The sequence below is a fragment of the Littorina saxatilis genome, linkage group LG14 (genome assembly GCF_037325665.1).
Source record: "Littorina saxatilis isolate snail1 linkage group LG14, US_GU_Lsax_2.0, whole genome shotgun sequence".
Taxonomy (NCBI): Eukaryota; Metazoa; Mollusca; class Gastropoda; order Littorinimorpha; family Littorinidae; genus Littorina; species Littorina saxatilis.
This window is the reverse complement of record NC_090258.1, coordinates 28,165,306-28,177,805: the sequence shown is the minus strand read 5'-3', so window position 1 is coordinate 28,177,805 and position 12,500 is coordinate 28,165,306. Positions and strand designations below refer to the sequence as shown.

The 12,500-nt window shown below is 40.8% G+C and overlaps 2 protein-coding genes across 7 annotated transcripts in view; one reads left to right on the top strand and one right to left on the bottom strand.

Annotated features, from left to right (window-relative positions):
* LOC138947490 (uncharacterized) overlaps positions 1 to 1,513 on the top strand; it is a 15,655-nt gene extending 14,142 nt beyond the window's left edge. For all 5 annotated transcript variants that reach the window (XM_070318967.1, XM_070318969.1, XM_070318970.1 and 2 more), the window contains one exon: positions 976 to 1,513. In XM_070318967.1, coding sequence (XP_070175068.1) covers positions 976 to 1,064 — 89 coding nt within the window. In that variant the 3' untranslated portion in view covers positions 1,065 to 1,513. The remainder of the gene's footprint in view (positions 1 to 975) is intronic.
* A 6,346-nt stretch (positions 1,514 to 7,859) lies between these two features.
* Positions 7,860 to 12,500, bottom strand: part of LOC138947489 (uncharacterized) — a 5,334-nt gene continuing 693 nt past the window's right edge. Inside the window, exons 3-4 of one of the 2 annotated variants that reach the window (XM_070318964.1) lie at positions 11,363 to 11,537; positions 7,860 to 10,486 (exon numbers count right to left, since the gene is read on the bottom strand). In XM_070318964.1, coding sequence (XP_070175065.1) covers positions 9,684 to 10,486; positions 11,363 to 11,537 — 978 coding nt within the window. In that variant the 3' untranslated portion in view covers positions 7,860 to 9,683. The remainder of the gene's footprint in view (positions 10,487 to 11,362; positions 11,538 to 12,500) is intronic. The other variant, XM_070318965.1, reaches the window with a different exon arrangement.

The window sequence follows — 12,500 nt, the reverse complement described above, 5'->3', positions numbered from 1 at the left end:
GTTCATTTCACCATTCCCAGTAACTCTTCCTTAACTTCTCCATGTTTTCAGCGTTTACCTCCCTTCCTTCGTATGGTGCACTTATGAGGGGGCATCTTCGGATATTCCCGGCGTTCTGTTACTATTTTTAGAAGGTCACCACAGTGTCCAGAACGTAAATTGGACCCGTAAATTATCCTCACTGTAAAAGTGCAAAGGTCGAATCAATTTATTGCCACGCGAAAAATACACTGTCATCTATCTCTCTATAGATACGGCTTCTCTGTGTTTGTGTGTGTGTGTGTGTGTGTCTCTCTCTCTCTATGTGAGCAACACCTGGGGATTGTTCAGTTCTGTTTGTGATGTGGTCTGGCGGCTTTTGTGTATTTGTATGTACTGGCCTTCCTTTGAAAAGCCATAACAGTTCAAAAGGGCTTAGAGATAAGCTCTAAATTGCTCAATCCTGATTGAGTGGAGTTCGCCTCCAAAGGCCAGGTGATTAACACGGTTACATTCGTCGACAAGGATGGGACTCGATATGGTCAGGAATGGCATTATGGCCACTGAATCATTTTCGTGCTGTTCCCATTCCACGAATCTGGGAGGGACTTAAGCTTGGCGGGTCCATTGTTCGGACCCGGCAAAGCCGGCGTACGGCTCTAAGTATTTCATCCCGGTGAAGCCGGCTACCCGGCGAAGCGGGTATTCCTCTAGTACTATATAAGTGTCATCAACGCTGAACAACGGTCACGTAAATGTCCGTAAGGTTTATAATGGGTGCTGGCATTTCACCTCACGATAGAGCCAGAAGTCACCCAACGGAAATGGAATGGCATACGTTAGTAAACCAAATTAAATCAAATCAGATCCAATAAAATAACTTTACTGTCTTAAATCTCAGAAATTACATAACGGTGCTACGACATGAATATCAAGTAGATTTGTTACTGTTCCCAGAGCCGTCATAATACATGTAGATTTGTTTTACATTCACAGATGACGAGGCTGTCGTAGTGGCTCGTTCTGCAGAAGAGGACGCCGACGACGACGGCGGCGTCGTAGTGGTACGCTCTGCTGACGAATAAAAGCGAAAGAGCAGAAGAAGGATGCATCCCCGTGCTAATGGTGTTGATCCAAGCAATGTCATAGTGGAAAGAAAACGCATGTTTCTTGCTTTAAATATCTTTTTTGAAATATTGTGTTGGTTGTTCTCCATCCAACTGAAGCATCTCCACTTACGCTTTTCAGAATTAACTTACCTGGTTCTACCACTTGAGAATGTTTAAGCGGGTTTCTAATTCTATTTACCACTTGAATGCCTTTTTGTCTTTTCTTTTATCTGTTTTTTTCTTTGTTTGTCTTTTGATTGATGGATTCATTCATTTATTGATTTTATCTATTGATTCATTTGACTTTTTCAAAATTGTGTGAATATTCAGAGTATGATAACTAAATATAAATGCACTCATAACAGTGTCTCTCCGTTTGCCAACTTTTCCTGGCTTGGCTTGGAAATAAAATTCATGCAAGCCATTGCTTGTGTCTGTCTCGACATTATCATAAGAGCTGTAGTTTGGTTTCGAAAGCACTTGAGAAACACAAAAGAAAACGGGGTGCACACACACATACAGAGTGGCAAACAAGTCGACATACATACATACAGACATACCGACATACAGACATACATACAGACATACCGACATACATACATACATACAGACATACCGACATACAGACATACATACAGACATACCGACATGCATACCTACAGACATACCGACATACATACATTCAGACATACATACATACATACAGACATACATACATACAGACATACAGACATACATACAGACATACATACATACATACCGACATACATACATACCGACATACATACATACATACATACCGACAGACATACTGACATACATACATACAGACATACCGACAGACATACATACAGATATACCGACAGACATACCGACATACATACATACCGACATACATACATACAGACATACCGACATACATACATACATACAGACATACAGACATACCGACATACATACATACAGACACACCGACATACATACATACAGACATACATACATACAGACATACATACATACAGACATACATACATACATACCGACATACATACATACAGACATACCGACATACAGACATACTGACATACATACATACAGACATACCGACATACATACATACAGACATACCGACATACATACATTCAAAGATACATTCATACATACAGGCTAAGTTCTATTTAATCAGAGTATGGTTGCGTGTGCTTACACCTAGTGATATTGTAAAGTGCATAGTGCTTTTAGTTATGCGCTATAGAAATCTCCTTAATAAATAAATCAATAAATTCAGGAAACTCCTTTTCCTTTGCACCACACCACATAATGAAGGCTGGAAAACTGTTAAAGCTTATTAAGTTGATTTATGAAAACAATAAAAAGTACAAAACCAGCCAGATGAAAAAATTAATGAGACATTCTGGCTGGTTTTATACATACATACATACATACATACATACATACATACATACACACACACATACACACACACACACACACACACACACACACACACACACACACACACATATACATACATACACACACAAACACACACACTCAGTCACAAACAACACACGCACACGCACACACACACACACACACACATACATACATACATACATACATACTTACATACATACATACAAACATACATACATACATACATACACACACACACACACACACACACACACATACATACACACATACATACATACATACATACATACATACATACATACATACATACATACATACATACATACATATATACATACATACATGCATACATATATATACCGAGCAACAAAAGTAACGCGAAAAAAATCGTCATTGTTTGATTGACAAAATCTCCAACAATTATAGAGTTATAATTATTAAACCACAAAAGTTCAATGAAGGCATGTTTGACCTTGCTTTTGTGTGATTATTTTGATGCTGTGACTGTTTTAACACTCGGGACAAGCAGGTTTCACGTGAAACACATAATACGCGCACATAGCACGTGCAAGTGGAGCAGGAGAAATCTGATGTGTGAGATGTGTTCACTAATGCATTAGCAACCAAAAGAGACCATGGCACTCTTGCTGCCAGTCTCACTTTTGAAACAGCCAGGATGCCAAGATTGACACCACCAAAATGCCAGGTCGGTTTAAAGCTGGGGATGATCCAGAAGCGCTGGCATGTGCTTTAAACGTGCACATGTCAACAGTATATCACCTTCAGCAATGTTCTGTTGACATTGGAAGCACTGCAGTTATGCAACGCGGTGGATTTTTCGCATTACCCCAATAAGACAAGATCGCAAATTTCCTGCCACAACGTCTTCGAGATCGATTCAATACGGTCACTGACACTACCAGGAACATCATTGGAAGCCACCAGTGTCCGATCAGTGGCCAGAGAGCGCGATGAAGACTGACTGAGCGAGACCTCCAAAACTTCGTTAACGTTAAACCTGCTTGCCCCGTGTGTTGAAACAGTCGCAGCATCAAAATAATCACACAACAGCTATGTCAAACATGCCTTCATCAAACTTTTGTGGTTTGATAATCCTAACTCTATAATTGTTCGAGATTTTGTCAATCAAACATTGCAGAATTGTTTCGCGTTTCTTTTGTTGCTCGGTATACATACAGACCTGGGAACGCTTAATTGTGGAGCACTTTCAGTATTCTCTAACAACCTTGGTGTATTTTCAGTATTCTCTAACAACCTTGGTGTATTTTCAGTATTCTCTAACAAACTTGGTGTATTTTCAGTATTCTCTAACAAACTTGGTGTATTCCCAGCGAAGCTGGAGGTATCCCGTGAACGCTATACTGTAATCGACTTGAGAAATGTGCATACCGAATAATACATGATAAAGAAGGATTCTTTGTGCCCGGCTACGTGCTACAGGTGGAGATGGAAGTTCACCAAAAATTGGGACCATACTAACAAAAATACGGTGGGTGCAATAGTCGCCCCCATTTTTTCAGCAAACGCCACCCAAGGCCGTTTTGGACGGGTAGAAATTCCGTAGTTTCCAAGTCTATGGATAAAGCTCGCGTAAGAAGAATACGTCACGGTCGAAAGTCTTTGACGTCAATTAATGCATCATGACGTCATGCCTCCCTGAAGTCTTTCTCTCTCGCGCAGTGTGTGTGTTTGTGTTCATTTTGTGCACATGTGTTAGTGTTACTGTTTGTGTGTGTGTGTGTGTGTGTGTGTGTGTGCGTGTGTGTGTGTGTGTGTCTGTGTGTGTGTGTGTGCGCACGCGTGCATGAGTCTGTACTCGTATCAGTGTGTGTGGTGTGTGTGTATTTGTGTGTGTGTGTGTATGTGTGTGTGTGTGTGCGCACGCGTGCATGAGTCTGTACTCGTGTGTGTGTGTGTGTGTGTGTGGGTATAAGTGTATGTGTGTGCGTGTATGCGTGTTTGTTTGTAAAGGTGTGTATGTCCGTCTGTCCATATGTGCGTATGGGTGTGTGTTTTGTGTTTATGAAGTTTTTTGTGAGAGTGAGTGAGTGCGTGTTAGTGAGTGTGTGTGTGTGTGACTTGGGGGGGTGTGTGTGTGTGTGTGCGTGGGTGTGTGTGTGGGTGTGCGTGTGTTTGAGAGAGAGAGTGTGTGTGTGTATGTGTGTGTGAATGTGTGTGTGCATGAGTTTGTGTGTATGTTTGTGTGTGTATGAGTGTGTATATGTCTTTGTTTGTAAAGGTGTGTGTGTCCGACTGTCTATGTGCGTATTTGTCTGTGCGTATGTACAGTGTGTGTGTGTGTGTGTCTGTTTGTATAAGAGAGAAAGAGAGAGAGAGAGAGTGGGTGGGTGTGTGTATGTGTGTGTGTGCGTAAGTGTATGTGTGTTTGTATGTGTGTTTGTTTGTAAAGGTGTTTATGTCACACGCTTTCCTTCTTTGCCACTACTAAAGCAAACGTGTGCAAGATTGTATGTTACACGCTTTGGAGCATGTGCAAGAACGGATTCAAACTCGAAATCGTCCCTCCAAAAGCCCCAAAATGCACACACGACTTTTATTTCTCCTGCTGTTGTCGTGTCTTCTCTTTACAAATTCTTCAACGCTGAGAATACTGAAAACGGCATCCCAGACGACAGTACTGTTTCCATACGCGAGTTTAGCTTCCCTTGGAAAGTGGCTCGCTCAGGAGGCCTGTTAGTCTGAAACTAGAAGGACAGAGTTCTGAACATAGATGACAAAGACCCCGGAAAGAACAAACATTTCGCGGATGCAGACACAGAAAGACGTCATGAAGAATGGAATGCTTCAAAAGATACAGACTGTGACGATGACTGTGACGTCATTCACATATACCGAGACGTCATTCATAGTTGTTCGTTCACTTTCGTCAAAAAGTAGATCTCTCCACAATGGCTGCTCCTGTGTTTAGGTTTATCAAGCGTGAGTACGCAAAACGTGTTTGTTCTCTCCTCTGTTGAAGCTGTGAGACATAATCGCCATTACGAGCTAGTCGTGTGACAGAGAGTTTTCTTGCACACTCGACTGCTGCTGTTTCACTCCGGCTAAAGCCGTCGTGAAACATCTACAGTCTCGTGTGCAAGAAAACTCTCTGTCACACGACTAGCTCGTAATAGCGGGTATTAGGGAGATTAAGTGTACAGTGCCAGTGGTAGTCGTAGTGGTTAACTTAAGGAAAATCTATGTATCATTACGCGTTCCGCTTACGGTAACGAAACCGACAACGACGTCTCGGCGAGTGCGTTTAGTTTCACTTTCGTTAACGTAATGGTAGGGAAGACAACTGATGCATAATTCTAAAGAGTACCGTCCCATGTCTTGACTCTTCATTTGGAAAAAGAAGAAAAGTCTTACCCGTAGCAGACGACGCAGCAGAGACGACACAAAGAAAACCAACAACCACAGAACCGGTAAGTGCAATGTTGTTTGTATTGATACATCGTAATGTTTCTTATATATACCGTAAAGTACCTTGTAAGCGCCCACCCCCCCCCCCCCCCCCCCCCCCCTGTGCACCAATTCCGACCCAAAGTAGGGGGTGGGCGCTTACCGTCTAGGTACTACACCCTATGCACGAGCAATTTTCATTGAGAAATGTGATCTTTTATCACTTCGTAATCATATCTTCTTTCATTTTCCATCGTCAATTGTTTTTCTTGTTCGTATTGTCATTAGAAGAGCTTGGGGAGACAAATGTCGTCGCATCCTTTTCTTGTCTGCAGAGGTGCCGCTGTCGGCCGCAGGCTGTGTCTCCGTTTCCCTTGAACAAGGGGTACGTCTTCTGGATATGGGCAGCAGTCTATTTTACTTGGCCAAAGACTGTTTTCGACAGAGAGAGAGAGAGAGAGAGAGAGAGAGAGAGAGAGAGAGAGAGAGAGAGAGAGAGAGAGAGAGAGAGAGAAAGAGAGAGAGAGAGAGAAAGAGAGAGAGAGAGAGAGTCTGTGTGTGTGTGTGTGTGTTTCCATTGGCGTTATTATCCAAATAGTCAAGAGGTGTACGATTTGATTCGCGGCATCTTGTAATCATGGACTTGCAGGCGTTTAGATCCAAGGCGTGCAGACACACGTGGGTTTGCAAGAAAGGGAAATCATTCACAAAACTAGCAGATCAAGTGCGGAATTTTTATTTCGCCTGATTTCAATGGTGTAAAGTGGGGGGTGGGCGCTTACAAGGTACTATACCCTATGCACGGTTTTGGACTAAAAGTGGGGGGTGTGCGCTTACTCGATACTGGGCGCTTACAAGGTACTTTACCGTATATAGGCCAAGATAATACGGGAAGCAGCCCTGGGCAATCTGCAAAAGGCCCAGCCTTCCGGCAGTGGTGAAGGCAAGTCTCTCATTGACATAGTCTCTGCATATCCAGGCCAAAACTAAAGATAGTTGCAGCAGAGTTCCCACAACAAACAAGCATAAATGAAACATAGAATTAATGGTTGGACATAGTTGTACTCCCAACTGTATTTTGTTTTTGTTTTTTTGTTACTCTGTTGTGTGTTATATTTTGATTCAGTAAAAATGTCGATTGCTAAGTTCACTTTTGTTTTCAAATCTTGTTCAAATTTTGTGTGTGAGTTTGTGTGATTAGAGATGAATTATTCAAAAAACGCAATGAAAACAAGGTTGGCATTATCCTCCTACATTCAGTAATATTAGGCATGTATGTATGAAGTCTAAAGTTCCGCAACATCTACAGTTTCATATATTTTAATTAAGCACAAGGTCACACGGAAAACCCATTCTTCTTTTTTATGCCAATGGTGACAAGACAACAAGCGACCCTAAACTACCTGTTAGCCGGCCGCACTGCTTGACCTCAGTACCAGAGCGACCGCAAGCAAAGCCCGACTTGATATGGTGATCTTTGATTACTTTTCCTTCACTTATCCAAACATTATTCTCTTCCTGAATTTTTATAAGCCAGACTCCATGGCAAACACCTAGCAATGACCAGGATCAGAAATACATCTCACTTTAGCCAAGTCTGAGTAGTCTGTTATTCTTCTTTCTTGATTGATTGCCTCCCTTTTACCATAAAATTCTCTGATTTCCAAATCTGAGATGCATGCATCAGTTTTATTGTTATGTCTGCAATAAATTTAGTTTCTGTACATTTATCATTAATCATAATTATTCCAATAAATTGACTTGCACTAAAGCTAAGTTAGAGAGAGAATTTACTGACAACAATTAAATCAGATCTAGAGTGAGTTGTTTCAACATAAAAACAAGCATTATAATTGTACAATCACATAGACATGTATACACACTTTGGACTGAACTCTCACTCTGTAATACAATTTCAAACGTTGAATTTAATTACTATTTCTTCAAGCTTTGCCATGCAAAGGGCAATATTTTAACAAATCTCAAATGTATGTTCTGTTACTCAAAATAATCCCTTTAACTTCAAGTAATATTAATTATAAATTATTTATAACACCTTATACGCACATATATGTAGATAACCAATTCTAACTTCATATGACTATAATTTGATTTTCCATTTGTTTCACTTCCAAAGTCAAATAATCATACAGCAAATAGTACACAAACTCATTTCAATTCATGGACAGATCCAGTTATTAATATGTGGTTATTTAGGAATGTAATGGCACTAGAACTGCCTAAATGGCAGGTAAAAATAGTTATACACGTTAAAAATACACTCAAGCAAAATATGTGAGTGTACGTGGGAGTTTCAGCCCATGAATGTAGAAGAAGAAGATTGGATCTTTTGTAAGGACGGGTCCTGAGGCAAATCCACACAGCCCAAATATTTGACAGTTCAGTGTCTTTGAAAAAGTTATGGTAGAAGAACAAGATTTTCAATGAAGAGTGGAGAGTCCCATGTGACTGCCTGGCTGGTGATGATGGTTGTTTAGTGGCCGCTTGGTACGGAGGTATGAGCAGACAAGAAGACCCTCTGCCTGCAAACTACAAATTACAACACAGCAGTACCCATGTCAGAGATCCATGTGCACACCTACTAATGCATAATGAAGAATAGCATGTACTAAAGTAATTTGCGAAAGCAAGTACAGCTGTACAGGCTGATGAAGCAAAGTAGCACTAGCAGTTACTTCAAGAAAGTCACTGTCCTACTTGATATGTCAAAAGCCGGTATATACCACACAAACAAATTATGTTCAGTGTCAGTATGAGTGACCATCAGATATGTATTTATACACAAGTGACAAGAGCATACAATTTTACAAATGATCAATAAATGGAGGTCAGCTGGGTTCTTACCTGGCTTTATTTTTTACGCAGGTTCACTTGATAATAGACATATGCTTGTTTGGAATCAGTAGCGAAATAAGAAACAGGCCGCAGCCAGTATGAAACGTTAAAAGCGCGCCCCAGTTGGGTGCTTCTTTTTTTGTGTGTCAATTTTACACACGACAGAAATGTCTGAATGTGCAGCATCTATTTGGTTTAACCAAATTTAACTCAATAAAGTACCACTGAAAAAGTTGCTTTTGCATTTGACCGACTATTAGGGTTTAACGTCCTCTTAGACCAACTGGTCTATATTGGGACAGGTGTTGGTAATACGCTGAAAATATGGTGTGATACTTTGATTCGAACAAGCCCGCTGTGGCTGTCTTCTTCGACACACCAGCATTGGGTTTGTCTTGTCAAAGTATTGAAATACGATCATGATAATCAGAGATGAAAGATCATGCAAGCGTGTCTTCGTGTTTTCCAAGCCCTGAGACTTTTGCTGTGAACTTGGGATCTTTTTCGGGGGTGTTCGGACACCAAAGTTGAATCCGAGAAATAAATCTCTTACCGAACGTGGGGATCGAACCCACGCTGATAGCGACCAACTGGCTACAAAGCCAGCACGCTACCAACTTAGCTACGTCCCCGCCAATTGCATTTGACCAGATACTTGTAGTTGCAAACCGGGTTATCCACCATATTTTGAACTCCCACCAGGCGACCGGGCAGTGCAGTAGATTTGGCCATCTCTAAGCAGTGAAATCATGTTAATAATTTAAAGCCTTCTACAGGGTCAATTTGTTTAGATGCTTGGCCATTTGGATGCCAAACACCATGTGACACAAGATCAATGCAATGAGCATTTCTTCTACTTGAGAGCTACACAGACAATTAGTAGAGATACTCCTCCAGTGTTGGTGGATTCAGTCCAAAGAACTGTGATGTCTCACTGCCATGTAGGCAAGTATGACAGTTGGACAACAAAACTCCAACCAGGTAGAGTTTCCCTACAGGGGACAAGAACAGCTTCAAATTTTTTTTGAAATCCAAAAATGCCCACAGCCTAACAATTTTTGAAAATTCCCATTCAACAGAGTTTCTCACCCTGCTCATTTCTGTGTTGAAGGCCTGTTGCTCTTCTGTGATCTGTCCACGGTACGGCCTCATCAAGTTAGGGGTCAAGGGGTAGGCTCGGTCCCCATACAGGTACATTTCATCTCCTGCTGGAGTGACCATGTGCTGCTGCATGTGTTCAAGAATGCCACTACCATTCAGCAAAGCTGCGTCATGTCGTCGACCAACCAAGGGCCCAAAAACATTTGCCACAAGGCCATTTGGTGTCACGACACACTGAAACTTTAGAGAGTGCACCCTCTTATGGCCATTGTACACTTCTTGTTGCAAATGGCCGGGGCGACACATTGATCGTATTGTGCCATCAACCATCCCCCAACAAAACTCCAGAGGAGCCCCCTTGGCATGTATAGCTGCACAGTACCGTTCCAGTTGGGGCACTGTCAGCCATGGCTGATTGAGGTTTGTTAGTTTGTCAGAAAACTGATCATAGATGAAGTCGATACCTACCTTGAACAGCACACACAACTCCGGCTTGGGACGATGAAACATCTGCGAAAGGTCAGCAAACCGGCATGGGTAAGCCAACCTCCGCAGACAGATGCAGAGCACCTCCAATCCTGAAAAAAATCATAAATTCAAATGAGCCTGGTGAGTGTGTATGCGAATGTGTGTGGAGAGGCATATTCTCATACAGTCTTCAAGTTCAAAAATAATAACACTGCAAAAGTTTTCTCACGCGCCTTAAAATACCCAGCCCGACATGCTTATCATCAGTTTGATTTTCTATTTATCAGGTTTGACACAGTTACTGGCTATACTGCACACACAAAAACAGTTACCCGACAAGAACAAAATAAAAAGATTTTTATTTTGAAGGGGGGGGGGGGGGGGGGGAACACCACGAAGACAAAATCAATTAAAACAATTATCATAAAAAAAGTTAAAACAAATAAGTCCTTTGCACATCAAAAGTAACTTCCCTTGAACTTGGATTCATGTAACAATGGCGGCCACTTCGTCAACTTGTAAAAAAAATATTCATTTATTTTGTTAAACTAATATGAATAAATTATCAGTATCGACGCATCTTTATTTATTCTGTTACCATATTTCAAAAATAATTTCACTCAACTCCACAGACTAAGTCAGTAAGTGGCACAACCAATTCACTATTATTTCTCTATTGTCTAAATAGAGTACTGTGTCGACCAAAGGGGCTAAAGTTAGTCAGGTACATTTTGTGATTCAAGTTCAAAATACATAGTTCAAATTTTAGATTTTAAGCAATCCCAAAATAAATTATGCCCCAACTCAACGCTCCGCTTTAATCTTTTATGAAACCTGAAATAGTAAAAACAACTCACTGAATATTCACAGTAAATGCAAACTTCACGACTTTGCGAATCAAATCATGGAGGAGGATCATTAAACTATCATTCTGACTGAAATACAACTAAACTTCACAGCAACCAGGGTAAAAAATAAATTCTCACCACTGGCCTTGGTTCCTTGATTGTTCATTCCATTAGGCGCCTGCATAGTCCTCTGCATTCCCAGAAGGGCGCACAGTCTCCGAATCTCTTCCGCGCTGAAGCGAAATAAGTCCTCACATTCGATGGCTGTGAAGTGATCAAGGGCGAACTGACCCTCATAGGCCCTTCTTTCTGGCTGTTGAAATGTAGGTTAAACTTAGTGAAATCATGGATCACTTGTACACTTTATTCAATTAATTAGCCTGAAAATTCTGCTGAAGCTAATCAAATCAATACTGGGTAACAGAGGGAAAGTTAAACTCCAACATTTTAACTCGCCAGCTGGGCGAGTAACTTCAAGAAAGTCACTAACCTGGCAGAAATTTCGCCGCCCCGATACATACCAGTTCCCACAATTGATCTGCAGTAGCGTTAAAACCCTTTTGGTTGCATTTGACCAGAATTTTAATTGGCCAGCCAGGTGAGTTGCGAGCCTGTTTTTACTAGCCAAGCGGATTGTTTACTCGCCCCTGCATAACAAATGACCCTTACAGGTTGAACTTGAAGCATGTTGGATAAATAGTTTCAACTGTGCATCTCAAAAAGCACCAGTTGACAGTATTCTGATATAAATACTGTGTATGTTTTAGAACACAGAAGTTTCCTTGTACTGAAGTAATTTGATCCTAGAAATAATAAAACTAGAACCAAGGTGCCTTGTGCTTAAAAGTCTGATAGAACCAGTAAGTGTAACATCCTTCTTGAAAGTACATGTATTGCTATCAAATTAAAATGACACAAGAACACAAACTGACAGTGACACAGACTCTGTGACAGAGAGTGGACTTAATAATAAGTCATGCTTTGATGAAACTAAAACTCTGACTGCAGATTTGGTCATCAGTTTCCATTTGATTTTGATTCTTGAACAGTAAATAGTTAAAACTCTATGTTTATAAACCATTAAATGTAAGTAACAAAGTCACACGGAAACCAAATCTAGATGTAAGTGTTAGATCTACCCAATATCACTATCAGTATCACTGTTGATTCAGACAAGATCACTATAATGACTATGAAAATGAAATCTAACCAAAAAAACATTTAATTTTTTACATGAACAACATTTAAAACCTAACCATAACCAATCCAAAGTAAC